The 25881-nt window shown below is 36.4% G+C and overlaps 1 protein-coding gene across 2 annotated transcripts in view; it reads left to right on the top strand.

The window, feature by feature from the left end:
* ULK4 (unc-51 like kinase 4) overlaps positions 1-25881 on the top strand; it is a 252655-nt gene that overhangs the window by 116376 nt on the left and 110398 nt on the right. For both annotated transcript variants that reach the window (XM_059818887.1, XM_059818886.1), the window contains exon 30: positions 2506-2554. In XM_059818887.1, coding sequence (XP_059674870.1) covers positions 2506-2554 — 49 coding nt within the window. The remainder of the gene's footprint in view (positions 1-2505; positions 2555-25881) is intronic.

Genomic DNA, 25881 nt, shown 5'->3' with positions numbered 1-25881 from the left:
CAGTTTAAATGCTGCTTAGGTAGCAAAGTAAGCAGCTTTTGCTGGACTAAGTAATTATAATATGCCCTAAGTGTAAGAAGGTTTGTGCTGGCAAAACTTCATGTTGTCAATATGATTGCTATTACATTAGTTGCTCTTTCTGGGAGTCTGTGGTGTTTAAATGACTTTTTATACATCCAGGATTGTTATACCCACATCAGCAAAATTCTCTTTTACAGGCATGGTCTAAGTTTTTAATTTAACTAGTAGATTTGGCCCTGGAAAGTGAACCTCAAATATAATAACTCTTCCTATGTGCAATCCTGGGACTCTCTTGTGACCTGCCTGTGTCGCAGGTGCCATAACTGTCTATTTAAGGATTGTTAGATGGCATAGGGGAGAAAAGCTTTCAGGTTCTCCTGACCTATGTAGGGAACTTGTTGGGATTTCCCTTGTATATGGATATATTTTCCATCAACTTAGTAAGAACAGAAATTGTCCTTAAATTCAGGCTTCTTAACTTGGAAGTAATGAGTTTCTTTCCTTATATAAACACTTGTTTCTCTCCCAGAATGTATTATGTTTTCTGTTGGGTGTAACTTGTGCTTTTACACATTTCTGTATGCAAGAAAAATTGAATGTGTTTGGTTGAACAAGGCTGTTACTTAGCTACATTAAACATGTTCATATAGGTGCATACAATTATCTTGTTTTGTTATGCTTTGATTTAATGGATGTATTTTACTTGTCTCTAGGTCTGCATGCCAGTGCTGCACAATGTAAAAAATTTTCTTATGCTAAGCCCCTGCTCCCACCCTGACTTCATATAGATTCTATATGATCATCATTATTCCATTTAGGTGAATGCAAGGATCAGTGAAATAAGAAAACAATATGAAATAGGAAACCATTATTTATACTTAATGCATGTATGACTTCTAAGTAATTCTCAGTTCTTCATAAATATGGTTGTTCTGTTAGCATGCCTTTCATTCCTTATTACCATATTATATTTACTTTGCATAACATGATTTTAGCAAATATGAACAACCAGGGCTCTGATAGGTGACATCAAACTAAATGAAGCATTTTATGATTTTATGACCTTTGGATGTTTGTTCTAGCCCCCTTTCAATTTTCTCATTAAGTTCATAGAAGAAAATGTCCAATTCCTTTTACTTGCTTCAGTTCACAGTCTAGTGCTTTTACACTGTCCATAAAAATAATACTTCATCCTCTTTGTTACTGGATATGAATAAAAATGCTTAAATGGAAACATGGAATTTTAGGAATGTATGGGTTCTTTTTAATAAATAGTTTACCAAACAGAATTAATCTGATAATTGTTGTACCAGAAGCCAGTATAGGGTACTACACAGTACTACACAGCTTCAAACATGAAACTGAATGCTTGTTTTAGTCAAATATAACCCCTGTTTATTCATAGAGAACTATATATTATAACTTTGTGTTTTTAACTGACATACTACTTACAAGACAATTTTGTACTATGTTCTATGCTGAGTTCCCTGAATAAGTGTGCAAAGCATCTGCCTCATGTTGAGCATACAGTCATTGTGGATATTCTGAACACTTTCAGACGTGCTCTCTATGCTTGAGTTCTGCATTTATTACATGGACTTCATACTACAATCTTGTCTTATAGCTCTATCACAAGGCTAAAACCTACCTAATGTTTATGAAGCACTTCAGTAATGTTAAAAAGACACAAGAGAAAATCTTTGAAATGCACAATTTGGTGTTCTTAGTAGTGTTTGGTGAATAGGCATCTAGTACAGTGTGTAAGAAAAAGGGAGAATCATTCTTCAAATTAGGCAGTATAATATGGGAAGGATGCCATTGTAGTGTTTGTGAGAGAAACACATGCTTTACTAATGAAATGTTTTGGGTTCTAAGAATAGAAAAGGCTGCATTATTGTAAAGTATTACTGTTTTTTGAGAATGTTCTTATAAATATATATATATGCTGGTTTGTATCCGATTTTGAAATTCAAGAGAATACAGCTAAATTATTTTGGTTAACCATTCCTCAATATTGTCGAAAGAAGTGGCTGACAAATGTGTCATTAATATGTTAAACCCAAGAAGTTAGTTAATGTATCATGCATTAAAAAACACAGCATATTTATCATTTCACTATGTGCACTGAGTCTATTAAATAAAATTATTGGAGCACGCTGGTTCATAGTATGTATAGTATTATATTTCTGAATTTTGATTAATTTCTGCCATTTAAAAATATTAATTTAATTACTGTTCCACTCACTTGAATCGCATCAGTGAAGCAGACTTAGAAGTAATTTCCAAAGCAGTATAACATTGCTGTTTCTATTTAATAGCTGAAGTGGAGCTCATTTTTGTTGAGAGCTAATCAAAGGCTGAGGTTCTGGGTCATGGATTTTGGCAACAATTATTCTACTACTCTGCTCCTTTTGTGAGTTTATTGCGTTAAATAAGAATTCACTTCCTCTCTTTGTAAATAAATCTTAAAATATGTTTTTACAGCCTTGTGGAAGAAATCCATCTTTTTCCAGTTCTTTTCCAAGTCATCTTGGTAAGAATAATTTTTTTTTATGTCTCTCTATACTAATAGATAAGTATCATATCTCCCAAATCATGTCAAACTAGTAAGTAAGTTTCATAAGGCATGTTGATAAAATAATAATATGTTGATAAAATGAAATTGAACAGTTTGTCAATACAAAAGAATCTAGTGTAAGCAGACATGTCTGCGGTCCTCAGCAACTATCTACTGTATAAAAACTTGCTTTAAGATAAATACTTTTTTCAACCAAATAAAAATCTGAAAAGTAGAATTAATGAGCTTGATCCTTACTTGGAACTATATATTTACCCAACCTGAGCAACAAATGCTGAGGAACTTGCATTTTAACCCAAACTTACATCAAACCCGAGTTTGACTATGATAATGCCAATTCCCACTATTTGCTTTTAGAATTTATTTCAATATCAAGAATCAAAGATACGATTTTGGATAGTCACATGCTGAATTTCTATCCCTAAGTAGGATCTGCCACTTGTGAAGACCATGAGAAAATGGTTATGGTTTTGTGTCTCTTGAGTGTTGTAAAAAAAAATATGTTAATGAAGAAGAAAAACCTGTAGACTAGTTTGGAAGCTGGGTACTGTGCTATCCGCTAGCCTTCTCATGGCTAAATTCCACAATCTCTTGTTTATTTTTTCAATCTTTGTTCATGAAGTTGTATCAGGTAAGTGTCCTGTCACGTAAGCATGCTCTGGATAAATTTTAAATACGCATTATAAATAAATATGCATAATTTATGCAGTGCAGGCAGATTGCATATTTGGTTTTGTATCATTCTTGAAATTCAGTCTTATTCAGGGTAGAAGTTCATAAATGTGATTCTGAATCAACTTTGGTTTTTTTTCTTTCTTAGATTTAAGTATTTTAATCTCTTCCTTTGCAATGATTCATTTCAGTGCCTATCATTTTAAATCTCTTTAATACCGCATACCCAGATAAGCCCTTTTTTATTAAAGTAACCTCTTTAGTGAGGATAGATTTTTCCAGCAGCATACAGAGCACAGGCTTTATGCTATTTTGTGTACATATATGTACAAATCTCTTCTTGTGATAACTATTAACAATGAAAACAATACTGTAGTGTGTTTCATAAATAGTTTTGACCTAGTATAAGTACTGCTTTTATGTAGTAACAAAAGAGGAATGTAGTAAAATATGAAAGCCAAATATTTTGTGTTAATATCCTCAAATGTGACATTAATGTTTGAAATGTCTCCAGGTGTTGGAATCTTGAAGTTTAACTGTCAATATATACACACACACACGCGCACACACACTTACATATGTGTATGTGTTAGTATAGAGCTATGACTATTTGAGCATGGTTACGATCTCAAGAAATATTCCCAGATCTTGAAACACTTTTTATAACCTATCTATAGTCATGGCATTTAAAATGTTTGTATTTCATGCCATGTAAGTAGGATAAGTCAGCGTCAGTGATAAATACTCCGTCTTGACGTCCCTGCACACAGTTTGACCTCATAAGTTCTAGAAATAGGTTTTTAGAGAGTAAAAAGCAGCTAAGCTCAAAATAGTCTTCATGACTAGTGGTCTGTGAAGGTTTCATAGCTCTCTTAAACCTCTATAGCTATCTTGGAGCTTATGGTTAGAGTTGTGAGGGAAAAAGCTTATAGCTTTTGGGAGGGAAAAAAAGAAATCCCCTTTCAACATGCTTTGTTCAGGGAGGACACCTGTGGTCGCTTCAGTTGCCATTTATAGCAGAGAAGCTTTAACAGTGCACTGTCTGTCAGCTGTGGTCTTGGTTGGCTTCAAGGGATGTGAGACCCTAAATAGGTTGCTACCCTCCTTATTGTTCTCCTGTTTTCCCTACAGAAGAGTGGATTCAGCAAAGGAATGTTAGGCAATTAGGAAGGCTCAGAAGCCAGGACTAATCAGACTGGAGGGATTAATCATTAGGCTGATTTTCCTCATGAACAGAACAAATTAGCAAACTCCTTCGTTATAGGTTTCTGAAATAATTTTCATGGTCGTATGAGTGAAGGGAGCTGCATATCATTTACTTCCCATTACTGTCCATAAACTAGTCTTTGGCTAGCTTTATACTTCTATTGGTTTCAAGAAACAGCACAGATCAGTAACATCGAGCCCTGTGGAGTTTTACCTAGAATTTTACCAGACCCTGAACTATTGAATTTGAATTATGCTTCAGTCAATACACTATTTTGTACTGTCAGTAAGTTAATGTAGAAATATTACTATCAAGTTCAAGGATTATCACTAGTATTTCATCATTTTCTATGCTGAGACTAAATGTCCAATGTATTTTCTATGTATCATTCAATGTAGCTCATGTTATTTCCAGCAATGCCACTGACAGGATGTTGACTCTTTTAGGCTCTGAAGGGAAATAATGTGGGCTCAGAATTGGAAAGTATCTCTAGGAGCAGTCTTCATTTCTAGACTGTGCTACAATCACATGGATTGAATGTACTAGTTTTTATCTAGCCGTCATAGCAGCGAGGACATGATGGCTTGCAGATACTGGGCAATTCAGAAGAAATAGGTTTTAATGTGACTGCTTCTCACTGTTCGTTGATGTAGAGTTGTACTACCTCATATACTGCATACTACCCTATGTTGTGGTCTAAGCAATAACACTGAGATTTGGCAATTTCTTACCCTCTATTGGGGCTGCATCAGAAGAAGCATGACCAGCAGGGTCGAGGGAGATGATTCCCTGCCTCTACTCCACTCTCATGAGACCCCACCTGGAGTACTGTGTCCAGCTCTGGGGCCTCCAACATAAGAAGGTCATCGACCTGTTGGAGCAAGTCCAAAGGAGGGCCATGAAGGTGATCAGAGGGCTGGAGCACCTCTCCTATGAAGACAGGCTGAGAAAGTTGGGGTTGTTCAGCCTGGAGAAGAGAAGGCTCTGTGGAGACCTTATAGCAGCCCTCCAGTACCTGAAGGGAGCCTTATAAGAAAGCTGGAGAGGGACATTTTACAAGGGCATGTAGTGATAGGACAAGGGGTAATGGCTTTAGGCTGAAAGAGGTTAGATTTAGGTTAGATATAAGGAAAAAATTCTACATCATGAGGGTGGTGAGGCACTGGAACAGGTTGTCCAGAGAAGTTGTGGATGCCCCCTCTGTGAAAGTGTTCAAGGCCAAGCTGGACGGGACTTTGAGCAACCTGGTCTAGTGGAAGGTGTCCCTGCCCATGGCAGGGGGATGGGAATGAGATGATCTTTAAGTTCTCTTCCAACCCAAACCATTTTATGAGTCTATGAATCTGTGTATTTGGACCAGTTAATCTCTGAACTCAGCTGAATCATACCAGATGTATCCTTTCATGTCATTTATGACTGCGATTCTGTAAATGTTATAGTTGTCAAACAAAAGGAACTGGATCAGTGAAAAAGGCTGTTACTGTCTACCTAGAAAGTTGTTCTAAGAGAATAGTTATTAGTCTTATTCATCTGATCTAGGTTTTAGTTACTGATCTATTGATAAGAGGCTTTAAATACAGTTGCTGTTCCCCTGGAAAGCTTCAACACTCATTTATCACTCAACACTTAGTTACATTTAGGAAGTGCAAATTAATAGTGTACTTTGTGAATATGTGAAAGAGCTGGATACAGTTCTTCCTTGCAAAACTTCAGAGGGAAATTTCACGTTACACCTGAATGCAAATTAATTTCATCAGTACCCTGATGCCAGATCCTAGTGGTAGTGGTTACATACATTATGAGTAGTTCTACAAAGCAATATGAAGGTATGACTGCAGTATGAGTAGGCATTTATCTTGCTATAAAGTCTAATGAGATCAGTGAAGATGGGGTAATGTGTATCTGTGGAAAAAGAGAAATGTATTGACAATACGTGAAGTATATTCAGGACAGTAAGTGATTGAAAAACAGAAGGAAAGCTGGCATCATAATGTGTAAAATTTGAAAGGTGCAAACTCCCCTTGGTAATGATATTAAAAATAATGAGCCAAATTCCATGATGACAAAGGATGCCGAAAGTTGGGTTGATGTAAGGTATAAATATAAAATGCTGCTGTTGGTGAAGTAGAAGGGATTGTAGCGGGAAAAGTTAGTGTGGGATATGTTTCATGGTTTACTTTCTTGCTGCCTTTTTCTGCTACATCCTTAGTATTCTGTTTCTAATATATTTTACTATGTCAAACCTGTGATCTATCTGAAATATCAGTATATTATATACAAAATACTCTTTTTGAATATTATGTTATAATGCTGGCGTGGGGTTGATAAAGGAATTGGAAGTGGTTTACTCCCATATTAATAAATTATGGCTATTTGTATTTTAGATTGCTACCAAGATCTTGCTGAGTAGCTAGCAATGAAGTTGACATGTATGTTATTTTCAGTGCTATGTTACTTTTTAGAGGGAGTAGAACGGGGACCCTCCACATATCATAAATATTACCTGGCCTTCCTTTAGCGTTATCTGAATCTAAGCTATTGCATAGAAAAGAAATTACGTGTAGTTGGTGAAATTCTGTTTTTCTGACAATAAATTTTAAAACTAAAGCTAATGAAGTTTGTGATTAGGAGCTCAGTGCTATCCTCTTTTTAAAGCTCAGTAGTCAATTGTGTGCTTATCCTATTAAAATCTCTAGTGCAACTTTCTATCACACTACCACCTCACAGACTTCATTTTTTGCTGTCAAATATTTTTTGCAACATTCTGTATTTTAACAGTCAGTGTTCACATGAAAAATGTGGCAACATAGATTTACAAGCGTGTTAAATGCTTTTTTTAGTAAGGTTGAAAGTTAGTGTATTTATAAATATCTTTATTATTAAATACTATCAACCAGTGGTAGATAGTGTCTTAGTGTCTAAACTGTACAATCTAATTTAAAGGTAAAAATATAATGATTATTTTATTTATACTGTTGATCTGTCCTTAACACAAACAAGTCCACATCTTTTCTTCATGTTTTTTGAAATAATTAAAATTAATTTTAAAATTACAAATTTGAATTTATTTTCTTTTAAATACAGTGGAAAGCTGTTACTGTGAAAATACAAAATATATTTCTTTTTGTAGTCATATTCATATATTTATTTATTTTTCCTAGTTGTGTCTAGGTTTGAGGTTTTATACTGTCCCTGTGTATTTTGGGACTGCTATATGAGTCCATGTTAAAAAGTTTAATTACAGAATTTACAAAATTGGACATCTTAAACTAAAGGATCATACATACTGTTCATGTTTTTGATAGACTGCAGTAAACCTGTGCTTGAATACACAAAAAATGCTTCAAAATCATTGTCATGCTGGCAGACACTGATCCTCTTGGAAGCTGTGCTTTGCTCACTTTGTTGTAATCGCAGTTGAAAATCAAGTTCATTATTCCATTGAGCACTAAGGAAGAGAGTATGAGCTAGGCATGGTTATAAGAAGAATTGCAACAGTTACGTCAAAATTAGTTCAACATATTCATACTTTAAAAGAAGAACGAAACCACTCCAGTTTTATTTGGGTAACACTTTCTTTTCAAGAAAGCTAATAATTTTGTGGAAATTTTGTCTACGTAGGGGATTCATAGCCATGTATAACTAGATTGATTTGTTTTTTAAAAAAAATAAAAATAATTTTAACCAAAGCCCTTCAATAAAAATAATTTTAATAAAAAATGTTCTGAGAAAGAAGTTGCAAAGCAGCCAAGTGGAATCAGTGGTTGGATTTTATATTTCATTTTGAATTTTAATTAGAGGAAAAAAAGCAAGCTACAGGAAATAGTTACGGTCGGAGATTCCACTCCTTGTGATCCAGTTAAAGCAATGAAGCCACCCACTTAGAACCGTTTAAAAATAGTGCTTGTTTTCTGACAAGCATTTCCTGTGAAAATACTATAAAAAAAGGAAAAAACATTGGAGAGGAGAAGCAGGAGCTTCATCATTCCTATTTTATTTGGTTTCTGTTTTCTACTGAGAGACTGCAGTCTTTCTGTTTAGCAGCCACATGGATGATCGGTATAGAGGAATGTGTATCAGAGGTTATTGCAACAGTTAAAGCATTAATTTACTTCTGTCTGCTAAACTAAGCACCTTCTAGTCCAGCGTGGTGCACACTTTCTTGGTTGTCTAGAAGAATGGGGAGCATTTCTAACTCTTCCAGGTACTTGTAGATCATCCAGGGTGGATACTTGAAACAGTAGAGTAGGAGACTTTTGCTCTTATATTCTATAGAGAGTACAAGTTTATGCTGCTGAACTCCTCTACTGGAGAAAATTAGGATAGCAAGTATGAGAAATCATATAAGCTCTAGCACTTAGTGCAAATAGGCAGTTGGTCCTCTATGCTGTAAATGAGCTTTGAGCTAAAGTCCCTCTTTAAGCTCTGTGCTTGCGTGAGAAGATTGATACTGGTAGTAACTGATAGCTATCAACATTTCACTGCAGTCCCCTGGCATACTCAAGCCTTAATTCAGCCTCAGCCCTCTATTAAAAAAATCCACACAAAGATATCTGGGAATGGTTAGGCAACATATGTTTTAAAGAACAGGAAATAGTATTTATTTTAATAGCTTTGTGTGTGGTATTCCTGTTCCTGGCTGTGTATTCAATGCTGTTATAAAAAAGTTAAATGCAATGGCTCCTTTTGGGGTATTCATCTGCTCGTTACTGTTTTTAGGGAAAATCTGCATTTATAAGGTATCTGAAATTAGATTTTAAGAGTGATTTTTGTAGATTCTACGGGATGGGCATTAGTTACAGTTAGGAACCTTAAATTTATCCATAATGAATATATATATATTTTTTTTTTCCTATTTGTGAGGCATGGATATTTCCTAAAATCTACTAGATTTAATAGCCAAATTGTATGCTGTGGCAGTATATGTAAAACTGCTGTGACAGATTAGGAATGTAATCTATAAGGATTTCTGAAAGTGAAAATGCCAAAATCCTATTTTCATGGATGGTTTATAAAGCAAAATAATTGCTTGTTTTGGAAGAGATTTAATATCCAAAGATGGATTAAGGAAAAAGTAGTGAAAAATGTTACACTATCTTAGCAATTATATGTTTGGAATGATAAAAAATTATGAGGTACAGTTTAAAGAAGACAAATGTAATGCAAATACAAAAATTACTATGAGTAGAAGAACACTTTAACAATGAGTATGGTCTAAATCTTTTCCAAACTGACAGATTTCTTACCAATGTGTTGAAGTCTTGTGTCAACGTTCAGTAAGGTATTTTATTTATTCTCTTGTTAATGCTAAATCAAATGAATAGGAGTGCTTCTAAAGACTGAAGAAGATCTTGTAAAAGGCAGTAGGGTCCAGTATGTTAATTTCCACTTTTCAAGGAATAAAATATGGCTCCTCTGGTAGAAATGTTGTTTTTTTCGTTACTCTGTTAACTTGCTTAAACACTTTAGTTTAAGGATGAGATGCCTCATATTACTTGTATGTCTTTTAAATTGCTGACTTGAAAATAGTGTATGCTTAGAAGGGATAAACCTGCATGTCAGAATGTGTACGCTTGGAAATAAACATGTGTAAGCGTAACTCTCTTGAGATTTTTTTTTTTTTTTAGCAGGAAGCAGAATCTTACTAAAAGAAAGTTTTTTCAGAAACAGATTTTATTTTATTTTTTTTGTCAGTAATTTCTCAGGAGTTTCTGGGGAAGTGTTTATAAACCTGTACATCTGTAAATGTTTAATTAGTGTTGAATCAGGTTGTTAATCTGTTATGGTCAATTGTTCTCTGCAAATATTAACACTGTACACAGAATGAACTCTTAACAGTTTTGTTTTATTGATGTGTAACTATAATTCTTCTTAACTGATGACAATGAAACGATTAGAAGCCAAAATGCATGGTATAAATGCCATTTCTGATTGTGGTTAATAATGAGAACCCATGGTATATTATTTGTTTCCCTAGATATTGTAGATGATGTGCAGTGGTTTTCCATTGGATAAAGCAATCATAGAATCATAGAATATCTCAAGTTGGAAGGGACCCATAAGGATCATTGAGTCCAACTCCCTGTTCCTTGCAGGGCTGCCTAAAACTAAATCATATGACTGAGTGTTGTCCAGATGCTCCTTGAGCTCTGACAGGCTTGGTGACGTAACCACTTCCCTGGGGAGCCTGTTCCAGTGACCGACAACCCTCTCAGTGAAGAACCTTTTTCCTAATGTCCAATCTGAACTTTCCCTGACGCAGATTCGTTCTATTTCCCCTGTCCTATCGCTGGTCACCAGAGAGAGAAGATCAGCACCTCCCCTTCTGCTGCCCTCCTTGAGGAAGTTGTAGAATGCAATGTCACCCCTCAGCCTTCTCTTCTCCAAGCTGAACAAACCAAGTGACCTCAGCTGCTCCTCTTAAGTCTTGCCCTTGAGACCTTTCACCATCTTGGTCACCCTCCTCTGGACACACTCTAATAGTTTGATGTCCGTATATTGAGGTGCCCAAAACTGCACACAGTACTCGAGGTGGGGCTGCAGCAGTGCAACGTAGAGTGGGACAATCACCTCTCTCGACCGGCTAGCTATGCTGTGCTTGATACACCCCAGGACATGGTTGGCCCTTTTGGCTGCCAGGACACACTGTTGGCTCATATTTGACTTGCCATCAACCCAGTCCCCCCAGATCTCTTTCTGCGGGGCTGCTCTCCAGCCTCTTGTCCCCCAGTGAAAAGGTCAACAAACTTTCCTTTGCATAGGCATTTTGCTACAAACATTAACAGGAGAAAGATTTGAATTTTCAGTATCATTGTAACTTATGCTAGACTTTCAACATGTTTGCTATAACCACAAAGCTTAAGGCTTGTCTGTGCTGCAGTCAGTGTGTGGCAGCAATTCACGAAGATGTCTCCACTTAACTTTGAGCTAGTAGCTTAGCTAACATTAATAATGTGGGTGCAGAACAGAGGGCTTAGAAAGTGCAAAGCCTTCTACGAAGCTTAGTAAATACTTGGGCAGTTAGCTGCTGCAGCCATCCTGCCTTGGGTCACCTAGCAAATTCAAAGCAGAGGATGACTTCCTGATTAATGTATGGATGTCCTCCCATATTTGCAAAAGACCAATGCAGTTTGAAGAAATCTTATGGAAAGGACTGGAACTGCAGTGTCGGAAGTGATGGGAACATATTCTGGGCACTTAGGGACCCCATGGCAATGACATGCTGCTCATTTGGACGTATGCCATTACCTTTGAGGTGAAGTGTGCATCTTCTTTTGTTTTCTTTTTATGAATATTATGAGCTTGGGATAATGAAGGAAATACTGTATAATTAAAACTTCTGCATGTGCAAGTTTTTGAAAACTTTTTAGAAAGTTCCTCTTAACAGCTGCTAGCTTTAAACAGAGCTGGAATGATTTACTTTCCCTCCATAACCTTGAGAAAATTATTGTTGTTGGGGATTTTGTGTTGTTTTTCCAAGTGGTATTAGTAGCCGATTTTCAGCTGTTCATGTAGAGTTGCGTGAGTCAAGTAGTTTTGAGTGGTTGTAATTCAACTTTCTAATATTGAGAGGTCATAATGGTAGTAGTTAAATGTGTATTTGTTACAATGACAGAATTTGAGAACAAGGTTTCAGGTTTTTTCATTTACCTGAAGTACATGATTCGTGTGATAAAGAATGGTCTTGTTGGCAGAGTACTGAGAGAATTGAGAGCGCTGCTTCCTATTCCTGCTGATGATTCATATTGCTTCTCGACCTTGGGCAAATTGTATAAGCCTTCTTTTTCAGATGTGCTTAGTGTGCTTCTGTCCTTCGTGTGTCTAAAGAACACATTTACAAAACTATCAGGAATAGGTGTTCATCATTCTGAAACTAGGCCTGTTTAAAGTCCCAGCTAGACCTTATTTGAACATAATTCTTTAATGAATTTTCCTTATGGTAAGGTAATGTCTAAACTATAAATGTACATGACGGGAATGTAGGGATGATAAATTCATTAGAATTTAGAAGATATTCTGATTTTGTTACGAGAAGTACTGTAGAAATTCTAAATAAATGTGAGCAGCCTATTTTAAGACTGTATGTCTGTGTAGATCTGTCACCAGTAGGATGATGCTGGTGGAAAAAGAAAAATATGTGAGGGGAAGCAGAGCCATCTTTTAAATCCTTTTAATATTATAAATTGATATTGTGCATAATTTCCTTTAAAAAGGAAAAAATATTACTAAACATATCCTTCTATCACACTTTTTCTTATGTGGAAAATTATTTTGAACCAGTGTTCCTGTTAGGGGAGGGAATAAAGTTATTTACAAAATCACCTGAAGCTCCACTTCTGAGAGAAAAATTGAGTCCACAACATTTGTGATAGCATTATGTTCTTTCATAAGAAGGAAATTCAGCTATTTGCATCTTAAAGGAATTGCTTTCTATTGCTAGACACTGATATTTTAGTATGTATTCTACATAGCCATTTTTAAAATTTTCTCTTCACTGCTAAGGGACGTGAGAAAACTCATGTATAAACAATGTTCTTATGTGTTTCTTGGTAGGTTTTTTTTTTTTTTATCCTGTCCCAGAAGTCAAAAATTTTATGGATAATAAGCATGAGCCTAAAAGACTTTAATAAGGTTTTAAAGCTAGCTATAACATACTGAAAAGGAAATCACAAACAAGTAGTGAAGTGTGTAGGTCTGCTTCGCAGAAATAGTGACCATGATTACTGCTGATACTAGAACACGTTTCGAAGTATTATGTTGTTGTGACTGTTTTCCATCTCGCTGATCTCACTGTTCATGTTTTATTGTACTTGTCTTCAATAAGCAAGCAAGCATACTGTTTTTTGTGGAGGGTTTTTTTTTTTTAGAAAATGTTTCTAAACTAGTCAAAAGTGGATGGTTGTTTTGTGTATTACGGTATAACGTTTTACAAGTTGTCTTTTGAAAGAAAATATTTTTACAATGCATTTCAAAGAAAAAGTTGTTGCAGAGTAGCAATCACTGTTGTGCCTTGCATGGGCAGATCTATCACTTTGTTGCTCTGACTGTCCCAAGAACATTTCCCAGTGTTGCTTCAAAGTGACTTACAGCCCAGTTGAGGCCTCTGTTCTTTTTGCTTCTTCTGTTGGTTGGGACAAACAGCCTACTGTTACAGGGATGCATTGTGATGACACAGTTTAAAGTCTCTTCAAAACAATTAACTATAATTCTAGTATTTGTCCAGTGTTATGGTATGGAATACAGAACTCCCACGATCCCTTCAGGGATTGACATGGGATCCAGCACAACAGTTGTCCAAAAGTCTCCACCCCTGCAAAGGGTGGAGCATCTGCTTATTGCTGTGTGCTGTCCCTCGGCTGTTGCTCAAAATCCACAAGGTTCCTACTATATCTGGAGGATTGCCTGTTGTCCTTTGGACCTTGCTGGACTCTGGTAGTTGGCACTTCCCTTAATCCCCTTCAGTTACAAAACCTGTAATAGTGCTTACTCTGAACAACTTTTAAAAGTTAGTTTTTCTTGGAAGGCTAAACTGGTCAGGAATACCTAGTTTGTTCAAATACTGTGTTCAGAGAAAAATTTTAAATATATCTTAAAAGACTGTAATAGTGCTTACCCTGAACCTTTGACATCTTGGAGCAAGCCCAGTGAATATACACCCTGGTGGTCAGAGGGCCGGGAGCACATGGCAGACACAGAAAGGCTGAGAGAACAGGTTTCATACAACCTTTGCAAAGAAGGCTTGGGGGGATCTTATTGCTGTCTGTAGCTACCTCATTGGACAGTACAGAGAAGATGAAGCCTGACTTGGCTCAGCAGTGCACAGTGGAAGGACAAGAGGATGAATGCAAGTTGGAAGATGGGAAATTCCAGCTTGATATAGGAAGAAACTTTGTGGGGAGGGTGGTCAAACACTGGAACAAGGGCCCAGAGAGGTTGTAGCATCTCCATCCTTGGAGACTCTTAAAACTCAGCTGGATGCAGCCCTGAGGCAGCCTGCTTTGACAGGACTGACTTTGAGCAGAAGATTAGACTAGAGAGCTCCAAAAGTACCTTCAACCGTATCTGTTGATATGGCTGATGTACATATACAACCAACTTCTGTGATTTGATTGGCCTAATCCAGTCCATCTTCCTAAAACCAACCAACTGAAAACTACTCCGCAGGTTATCTCCTAGCACAGCAGCCACCATTCACTGTGTCCTACCTGTAGTTAGATATTTTAACTCCTCTAGATTAGGATCCAAGTCAGTAGTCTCCCAGGTGAGCTTGGGTTTCTGAGCTCTTCATCTATTTCCTGCTTCCTAATTCCTTGTATGCTTTGACCTTTAAATAAGCAAGGTGGATGGACTGAAGTGGCAATGCTTATTTGGCTGACTTGGCTCCGCTCCCATTTCTCCCACATCTGAATCAGCTACATTTTATACTGCATGAGGGCGTTCTTTTATGAACCAAATCCAAGACAGACTGTAGGTCAGGGTGGATGGATGTATAAAGTGAGTGAGTGTTTCTGCCAACTTGTTTTGTCTGGCAATACTCTTGAACGTTATGCAAGGTACCTTAAATATGAGTCTTTTGTGGTTTTTGAACAGTGTTCTGAACAGATTTTTTAGTTAAGTGGTATATACAAGACCTTTGTGATTGGGTGATTTGGATATTGCTGTGGAGAATTCAGGGCAAAAGAGGTAATATCTTCCTAATGGTTGTATTTTTACTTAAAAACAGTGCAGCTCTGACCTTTAAGGGAACATGCTAACTTCAGCTTTGCACCTGACAGCTACAGTTGATGCTATTAGATTTTTCTTGGAAAACTGAAAGTTTCCTCTAAAACTAAATGGAAAACAAGTGTACTTAGATGTTAACTAACACCTTTCTTTTTAACTGTGTCACCTTTGGAACAGTTAAGATTTGTAGAATATTTGAAATGTATATTGAGAAAGAAAATTTTTATGGTGTTTAGAACAATTATGTGTTAAAAAAAACCAAACCAAAATTAAGGACTGGTTAATGAGTTCTCTATTGTAGTTTAAACTGCGGTGTTAACTTTTTTCATTGTTTTTCTCTGCAGTTCAGACATCATATAAAAACCTGTTGTTTTCTCACACTAAGGATGGCTTGAATCCATGCATAGTTCAAAAAAAAAAAAATGGAAAGACATGAATTTTCACCCTGAAAAGGAAATCATATTTCTTTTGTCATTTTATATTGATCTATAGCTTTAAATAATAGTCTGCAGTACTTCATTTTATAGTGCATTCTTCTGTCTAGCCCATTCTGTCAGGAGTAATTCTATCAGTGTTCCCCCAGTTTAGTCTGAATGAGAGGAGTTTATGACCTTTTTCTGTGGTCACTGAACATTGTACCAGGAATTTCATTTCAGTCAGCAGATCAGTCCGTCAGTCTTGGGAACTTAAGGCAGAAGGGTATTGATCTTATGTTCCTTAACGATGGATGTCACCAGCAGCAGGAGTGAGAGAGCAGGACTGACCATCGCCATGGACTGCCTGAAGAATTGGATAGGCGCACAGTTGGTGCTCATGTTCTCTCCCCTCTCAGTTTTTCTGCAAACATGACGTGTTTGAAGATCTTACAAAGTTCACAGTGCAGAGGTTCTGGATTAAGGGTTTTTTTCCCCCTCTTCAACCGTTTTGGGTTGGGGGTTTTTTTGGTAGTCATAAAGCTGTTTAGCATTCACACATTCTTTCATCACACTTGATTTGAGCCTTTTTTGATAGAAGTTTTGTACAGAACCTTCAGGATCTTGTGAGTATCCGTGTAATTAAAATCCTCACAAGTTTTCTTTGACAACTAATACTACTCACTTTCAGCTTAATTTGCACTCCTTTTCAAAGCAACCATGAAACCTGTATGTGTTCTGAAGTATTGCACAATGTGTCTGCTGTCAACAGTTCTGACTCTACATACACAGCGATGCAAGATGTGTTGCCATTATCACTCAGGAATGATGTATTGTGGTTAGATAAAAACACGGTCTAATAAAAACATCTGCTTAATCCTTAGTCCTGGTCAGAAAAGCAAACTGAATGTTATAGATTGTAAGTGGAAGTATTACAATTGTAGCAAAAAACATTGTGCCACATCAATCCACTGTGAATTTTGGGTTTCCCATCTCGACAAGGTTGTAATAGAACTGCAAAAAGTGCAAAGAAAAGAGACACAGGTGACCAAAGGTCTGAAATGGCCATTGTAGAAGAGATTACTCTTCCGTATGCTTTAATCTGGAAGGCAGTGATTGAAGGGGAAGTATGATAGCATACAATCATGAGTGGCTCATACAAGGTGAATAGGGAACAGTATTGTTATTCACGCTATCTTCTAATATAAGAACTGTATTATAAGAACTAAAGAAAACTTGCAGTTGGGGTCTTAAAAACTGACAAAAGGTGATACTGCTTCCTGTAGGGTTAAGTTCAGCTGTGCCATAGGGTCCTGGGTTTACTTGAATTAAAAAAGAGACTGGACAAATTAATGGAAGAAAAATCCATTGAGAGCTATTATGTTCAAAAGATCTGCTTCTGGCTCAAAGTCCTTGGGCTGTGAATTCCTAGAGGCTGGGAAAAGTGTTCTGTATGCCTGGCTTGTACTTGTAGGGCTTCTTCTGTTGCTGAGTGTTTAAGATAGATTGTTGGGGTAGGTAGACTTTTAGTTTGAACTGAGTCAGGTTCTGCTTTATAAACAAAAAATGCATGCATGGGAACCTTTCTGTATTGTAAGTTTTTAATTATTGGCTGTAGAAGTTTGTCTTACCACTCCTACTTTTGTATGAGAAATCAGATTATTTTTTATGATTTAAACAGATTGACTTGTTTTCTGAAGTAACAATTATTGCTTTGAGAAATTAGCAGGTTAAAAGAACAAAGTGTTAGTTTTGAGTTATGAGGTTAATTTTCAGTCTGTGCTGTTTATTTGGTTGGATGAAAATCTCTTGGTATTAATGAGTACACGAGTTAAAAATAAACAGTAGTTTTGAGAATTCACAGACAAATTTGGGCATAAAGTTCTTATTTAAGGTCTTATTTTTAGCTGTATGAATTACAAAATATATAGTATTTAATATCAAGCTCTGTTTCAGTCCTTTAACTCCAGCAGGGTTTACTTGAGTGAGCATAGGTGTCCGTATCTCTATTTGTACCTCACTTAAGAATGTTTTGGAAATGTCGTCTTGATTAAAGAAGGTAATAATAATAATAATAATTAAGAAAAAACAAACCCATTCCTATTTTGAAGATGCACCGTGCTCCATCTCAATGTGAGTTATTCAGTAGGCATATCCTGAATTTTTATCATAATTTCGTAACATAAGTTTTATCCTGTTATTTCTAATTAGGATTTACGTTGTCTTGTTTATATGTTATGAAATATGTATCCTTAAGCAGATAGCATATGCAAAAAACTATTTTTCCACTTGCTCAAAAATGCTTTTTTTAGAATACCAAAAGTAATTAGGTTCCGTAATTTGGTGTAACGTGTGGGGTTTTTTTTTCATGTGTGTACGCATTTTTTACTATGGAGAAACTTGCTGGAAACTGTGGCCACAAAATGGCGTACGTACTCTTAGGAGTTTTCATGCTAAAAATTATGTAATTTTTTCCCTCATTTTTGGTTCAAGGAGAATTATTGACAGGCTATAAGACTTTTAAGTCCTTTTACATTTTTAGTTGAGTAATTAATATCTATAATAAAACTATGGGGTTAATGGTGCTGGTCTAATATTAATTAACTTATTATGCTAAAATGATTCTGAAGGCTGGTATGTTTCAAATAGTATGTCATTCACAAATAAGTAAAATAATACTTTCTACTTAGAAATGTCAGTTATAAAAAGTCAAATATTTATCTAAATTACAATCAGAGATTGAATATTTGTGTGTGTAAATATGTATCTATCTTGCCATGTACTTAAGGCATTGCAGTTATGTCTAAAAATCAGGTGGTACCTAATCTACTTCCCATGTTAATTAAAGTTTATTTATTTTAATGATTTTTATGATTTAATTTAATTATTTTTATTTCATCTAAGGGCTCTTGTTTGCATGAAAAACATTGGAAACTCTTCTGTTTGAATAGACTTCTTTGAGGGTTTTTCATAGACTTCTTCGAGGGTTTTTCATGCTTTCTTTGGCTATTGTGGGTTAATTGGACTCCATATGAAATCTGATTTTTGTCATACCTTATTTCCTTTAGGTCTTTTTTTTGAAGTATGCTGGTGATCATGTTAGTTTTTGTATAGGCAACTAGAAAGAACATCAACGCTGGACCAGGTCAGATCAAGGGTCTTGACTAGCTTGCTCTTTTTGTATCTCACGGTGGCCACAAGTGGATGTCTAGAAAAAAATTGTCAAAAAGAGTAAGCCTATCTGACATGTCCACCAAGTACTTTCTCTACATCCAACCACTTTCCACTCAAGACTTTTCTGAGCTGGCTGTAGTAACTCTGTGTTTAGTATTTGCAATGGACATATTTTCCATGGCTTTGTCCAACCCCCCTTGTAGGCCCATATAAACTGCTCGAGTTCCCAACACCATGGCAAGGCGGTGCACAGCCTGGCTTTGCATAGAGTGAAGAAACAGCTCCTTTGTCTGTTTTGAACATGGCTCCTATCAGATGAATTGATTATTTCTTGTTTCTGTGTTCAAGAAATCAGTAAACAATGGATCTCCATCCGCTTATGACACCCTTGGTTTTATAAATCTCAATATTCCCCCTTGGTTTGCTAAAACAGTTTTCTGGACTACAAAGCTATCATTACTTAGGTATTTTTATATGGAAGCTGTTTCACACTTTTGGTCATTCTTGCTGCATTCTCAGAATGTTTTCCATTTTCATATATAATTTTTGAAATGTAGGACCAGAGTGGAGTGTTCAAAGGGTGGATGAGCTGTGGATTTATACAGTGGCGTAGTGATGTTCTCTTTTTTAATTCTTCCTTCTTTTCCTAACGTTTCACTTTGGTTTTTTGACTGCTATCGTTGAGCTGTCATTTGTGTGAAACTGTCTTTCCTAACCTGAGATTATTAGTTCATATATGAAGTTAGGACTTTTTCCCCACCATGAGCTTTACTTTATGTACATTAAATTTCAGATGCAACTTCAGATACAATATTTCTCCCTCCATTTACACAGATTCCCTATCTGTGAACTAGTTTCAGAGCTCTCAGTGTTTAACATAGAACATTTCCACAGGATTTGTATTACATTAAAGCTCTTTTCACTCAGTCATTGTAATTGGACACTTTTCACACTTATTAGAGAAAAAATATTTGGGAAGTGGTTGGGGATGGGTAAAGGGATAATTGCAGTCCCTTTTAATTAGAGATTTAACTAGAGTCATCATCTTCAGAAACCGCATTACTTCTGTCACACCCCTTTCCTCCAAATGTTCCTTAGCATTTGCTGCCTTTCTCCTATATTTTAATTTAAATAATGCAGCAAAAGTCGTTAATCTTCTGGATTGGTAGCTGGTTCTGCTGTGAATAAAATTAAACAAATTAAATTCTTTCATCCTCCATCCTCCCCGACTTTTATCAGTAACTGGTAAATTTCACCTCCCCTTCTTTAGGCTTTTTTTTCCTCATTCTCACAGCATTGCCGTGCTCGCATCTTGGACACGTTTCATTTTATTTAGTTCATCTCCTATAATCAGTTTGTAATTTTGTAGTATTCATATATACACACACACACATATAAGTATATGAGTGTATATATATAAAAAATAAACATACCTACATACATATATGTGACATTATTTATGTTAGAAAACTCCATGTCTTTGTGACCTGATAAGTGTTCTTCATACTGGATCATGTGACACAAAAAAGACAAAATGTGTCTATGCCCAGGAGTTGCGTATCAGTTGATCGTGAGCAGGGGAAGAGGGACAGGGGAGGACAACAGCTCTGGGAAGCTGACAGGGCTGCTCTTGTTTGTAACTGCTGTGTGCCCCCGGGCTGGCTGGAGTGCAGCCCTGCAGCCTTCCCTTGCTCCCACCCCAACTTGGCCAGTCACTGAATCACAGATCAAGCCAAAGGGCACATGGACACCTCGTGAAGAGGAGCAAATGCTGCAAATATGTGAAACGCAGGTGCTTCAGAAAGAGTGTGAGTGACAATTCTTCCTAATGTGAGACTTCACAAATCTAGTACCAAATTGTGTCCTTTATGAATTGAAAGTTATGGGGAGAAATCCTGACCTTACCATAGTTCATGTGAATTTTATGAGAAATTTTAAATGGGTCATATAGAAACAAATCACCGTCAATGAAAATGTTCACCCAAAGTGATTAATTCCTACATTTAAATATTTATTTATTTTTGCTGTAGAAGAATATTAAAGCAAAATCTCATTCCTCCCAAAGTTTGTGTTTGTCAGCTGATTAAGACCAGTCTGCCAATTTACTGTTCCTGAAAATGCAAATATCAAGACAGAAAGCACTTAAGGAAAAAATACATACTGAAGTAAAGCTGAGATGCATGCATTTCAGAACAAGAGTTATTGATCTTGTGACCAGAATTTTACTGTGACATTATCTCTGTGCTGTCAAACGACTGAGGTATATCTCCTGATCTCATCTAAATAAATATTGGTGTAGGAATGTGGCAGTTGCTGACTGTATGTTTATTGACCAGCTGCATCCTGATGACTAAGGTAATAAGCTATTGTGCGCTTCACAATAGAGCTTGTAAAAGAATATTGAATGTCCGTGAACGGTTTCTGGCTGGCAGAGGTTCCACATTATGCTTCTGAACTCTGATCATTTATCTAGAAATTTGTCTGGTTTGGCTTCAGTCATGTATAATACATTCCTTATGTTAATGTCTTCCTGAAGAGTTCATATTGCGGGATGATAATTAGATTTTAGAATGTCAGTCCTCCACAAAACAAAACAATTTAAATCCTAATATTCTGCTTTCAACTTTCTGGTTTTAACTGTAGTAGTTTACTCACTGTCTTATATGCTTAGTTTCCAAGTATATTTTGTTTTATAAAATGTTTTTATAGGCAAGCTTAAAAATCACTGCTTTGCTAAAATAGATTTATAGTCAAATATATGCAAAAAGATTAAGCCTGCCATGATCCAATCTTAGTTTACCCACTGTAACTTTCTAATTATAATTATAACAGTAGCACCACCTCAAAGAGTCAGCTGAAATTTTGGTAGTCTCTGTTTTCTCTTAGGTTTGTCTTTAAGTCCCCTGTTTGTATTACAAAGTTTAGTTTCTGCTCCTTGCTTGCTTTGAGCAAGTAGCTCTTTACTATTAGTGTGGGTACAGGAGGCAAAATTGTACCCTAGAACTGTTTTCTTTCTGTTTCATTTACTTTGCCCCTTTCGAACTCCTGCCTACCAAATATAGTGATAATCTATTCACACATCGTGATACTACATACAGTCGCTGACAGTTTTCACTCTACAGTTTAAGTGGTAGCTATAAATTGATCCCTATGGCAGATACATAAACACTGTTTGGTGGGTGACATTACTTCTAATTTTCCATTGCTGTGTTGTATGATTTGATACAGAGTTTGGCAGTAAATTAGGTTGTGTACAAGGACAAAACAGATTTCTTTGAGTTGCTTTACTCAAATGAGTAAAGTATGCACTAAACAGAAAGGATGCGTACAGGGGTCGATAGCTCCTTTCACTACTGCAGAGAGCCAAGGATTATTCTGTAAACAGTCCAATTCATTTGTTACTGTATATTGTGAAGTTCCACATTTGCTTGCCCTGTAACAAGTTCTGGAGCAGGATTTGAATTCACTGCACGTAGCTATCTTTAGGGCTCACATCTGGATGGCACTGCAGGAGCATATTGCTGAAAGCAAACAGACTAGCAGTTTTGATGGTAACAATGGAGTCTGAGAAAACACTGGATGCCTGAATAAGATTCCATTAAAAAAGGGGGAGCGAGAGGGATGTCTAATGTAGTCCATTTAATGCACAACTCTCCAGAGAGTGAAGTGGGGATTATGCCTGCTGCCCTTCTTATTAAAGACTGGTATAGAAGATGCTTGTTGGGCGAATGGTATCTCCATAACAGACGCTCCATTACTCATGAATACGTTTCTAATTATATCTTAATGATCTCAGCCACAAACAGGAAAACAAAAATCTTTGTCTCCCTGAGTGGTTACCTTAGTGGCTGCAGGATTGGCAAGGTTTAGATTATCCATCTCCTCTCATGAATCCCAGGGGACTTCATTGTGAGAAATGAGACTTGTTTATGATGGTGAATTAAATTGCTGTAAAAGGTTATTTCAACAGACAGTTGGGAAATCATAATAAAATAATTTAGTAAAAATGGGAGCTAGAGTATGCTTAATGAAACATGATTAGATTTAATTTTCTTGCTATTTCAATCATTAAAGGTACATTATCCTTTCTCAGACCTCATTTGGGCTCTTTGCCATGGACCCACTCTTAATAACAGACTGAAACTTGCATGTTCCATTAGGATATGAAAATGGCTAATGATACCCTACTCTACTCTCCCTGGCTTTTGTAAAATTTCTGTTACCAGCTTTTCAGATATATTTTAGCTGTTTTCCTCTTTCATCTTTTTATTCCCTCTCACATCTATTGTACACATTTTTCAGTATGAATAACTATTCAGGGAGCATAGGTTGAATGAAATGGAGCAAAATACTAATACAGTTACCTTAATAACTATAAAATGGCTTATTATGAATAATTAAAAAATTAACTCCTTTAGTTATTACTAGGATCTTGTGTTCTAACAAAATTAATATTTTAATCAGTTCATATAAAACATGTTTCTATGCTATCCTAATCCAGTGGTCCAATTATTTGGTTTTGGGTTTTTTTCCGTTTATTCTTTCCTTTTACAGTGCAATGACACATTGTGTGACATTGTATATTGGCTAACATTTCTCTCTGGTCTCTAGTGATAATAAATGTAGTTCTTGATAATAAATGTAGTTCTTGATGATTTTATGCCTCTCAGCATCGGAATGCTACTTTGATCTGAAAGTATCTAGCTCCTTTTCAGACTATGAGTTCATATGAGAATAAAACTACTCTTTATTGGTAGGCAGCTGAAGCAGAGCAGCAGTATCTTGCCGATAGGAACTGGTCATGGCTCCATTTTTTTTCAGGAATTGAGCATGTTTTTTGAGGGAGGAGATATTTGGGTTATTTCAGTGTTTCATGATATTAGTCCGATTTGCATATAGGTTTCACTGAGAAAGGCTTCTTGTGTTCAGGGTGAAATTTCTGCACGAAGTGGCATGGGAGGCAGAGGAGAAAGGCAGACCTCAGGGTATCTTATTAATCAGGAATGCCTTAGGGGAAGGGAGCAAGGGCAGATCCCAAGTTTAGAATCACCCAGAGGGAATGGCTGACGCTGGGTTTCTGAAAATAAGTATTTTGACTAGTAGGCTAGATGTTTTACTAGCGTCTCTCATCATCTCCTACTGAAGTTGCTTCAGTTTGTATATATTAAATTTTCATCATAGTAGCAGCTTCTGGTGATCTGGACTTTCACTTAAAATGAGAAGAAATAGAAGAACTTCAGTCCTCTACACTTCATGGGAGATAGTGAATCACTGTGGGGTACAGGTAGTGTGAGAACCTAGGGAGTGTGTCAGTGTGGACTGGGAACATTTTTTTGAAGTCTTGAACATTTGTGGGAATGGAAAATCTAACTCTGTTTTGAAACAACATAGAGTCTCAAGTCATTCATTTTTCAGTGTTGTTAGAATAGTTTAATTTGAATTTTGTATGTCATAGTTAAAATAATTTACAAGAAAAATGTGTGTGTATCTCTATATTTGTGTGTGTATATATATGTACTTAATGTATCCTGTCCCCCTTCTAAAGCAATAGACATAAATTCTCATATAATCATTTAGTATCCGTTTACTACTGAAATGAGCTACGGTGGGGGGGAAGGTCACTCTTGGAGGTTGAAGGCACTGTGTTTCCAGTGCCTTCATAGTGTATTTCCTATGTTTCCAGGAGATAACTTCCTTAACAGTCATGAAAAGCAGGAAGCTTTGAATTGAACCTGTGCTTGAAAGAAAACAAGAATTGATGACTGGAATATATCGCTGTCATTAACTAGAATCTATTTTTGTAACCTATACCGATTTTCAAACCTGTATTCCTCAAGTTCATTTCTTGAATCAATATGTGGGCACCTAGATAGAAATTACCTGGGGGGGGGAAGAGGTGGGGCAAGACTATGAAGAAAATTATAATAAATCATTTGGAGATTACCCTGGAAAGATGTGCAAATTAAAAAAAGGTGTTCAATATATTGTTAATAATAGTAATAATAAAATGCAGAATAACTTCCTCTGTCTTTGAGAAAGAAGAAGGACTTGTTTAGAAGAGCTTCATATTTTGCTGATGTTAGTCATTCTTGATTCTGTCTTTGATCCATCTGTTAATCTCCTATAAAAATGGAATAAATTATGGGTGAGATCACATGTAGCAGCAAGAGGTATAATTTCTTTTAAGTCGTGGCATCTGATACTGCTTTGCAAATGCTTATGAGAAGCAGAATTGCTGTCCTTTCCTTGTATTCTTGTTAAGATCTGAGTTAAGACCAGCTTTTAAATCCAAAGTTGTGCCCTTGCTTCTCTTTGAAATGTAGGCGTGGACTTCAGAACAACTGAGAGTGAGTTTCAGAAGTGGTGCTTGCCTTGTGCTGGGCAAGTGCACAAAAAGTGCCTTAGGGAGTACCAGTGGGGTACCAACTGACCCTGTAGTGCTGAGTATATCTGTACCATGAGTTTTTCAAACTGTCTACTGCCTGGCACTATTGAGATTGCCACCATTGGAGCAAGACTCAGGCCATTCCAAAATTCATTGTGCGATACTTCTTTTTATATACACAGTGAAGTAATTTCTGTTTTCTGTCTTCATAGTTTAATATTCTGGGTGATGAGAACTGTTCGTGCTTTATGTCTGTGCCTTTTGTTTAATAGCAGCTGCTATATGAAAATGTGGATGTTGTCACTCAAGTGACTAATAGAATTATAGAATGGTTTGGGTTGGAAGGGATCTTTAAAGATCACCTAGTTCCAAGCTCCCTACCTTTGGCAGGGACATCTTTCACTAGACCAGGTTGGTCAAAGCCCCGTCCAACCTGGCCTTGAACAGTTCCAGGGATGGGACATCCACAACTTCTCTGGGCAACCTGTTCCAGTGTCTCACCACCCTTATAGTAAATAACTTCTTCCTTATATCTAATCCAAATCTACTCTCTTTTAGTTTAGGTACCATCTTAAATTCACAAGAGTAGTAATCTATTAGCACATACAAATTTATATTATTATAAACCTCATATTGCAAGTATGTTTTGAATAATAATTATTATTATTATTGCCATTCTTGTTAGCTGTCATTTCTTTCTCCATTTTAC

Source organism: Gavia stellata, chromosome 6 (assembly GCF_030936135.1).
Source record: "Gavia stellata isolate bGavSte3 chromosome 6, bGavSte3.hap2, whole genome shotgun sequence".
Lineage (NCBI taxonomy): Eukaryota > Metazoa > Chordata > Aves > Gaviiformes > Gaviidae > Gavia > Gavia stellata.
This window is presented reverse-complemented; position numbering and strand designations above follow the sequence as displayed.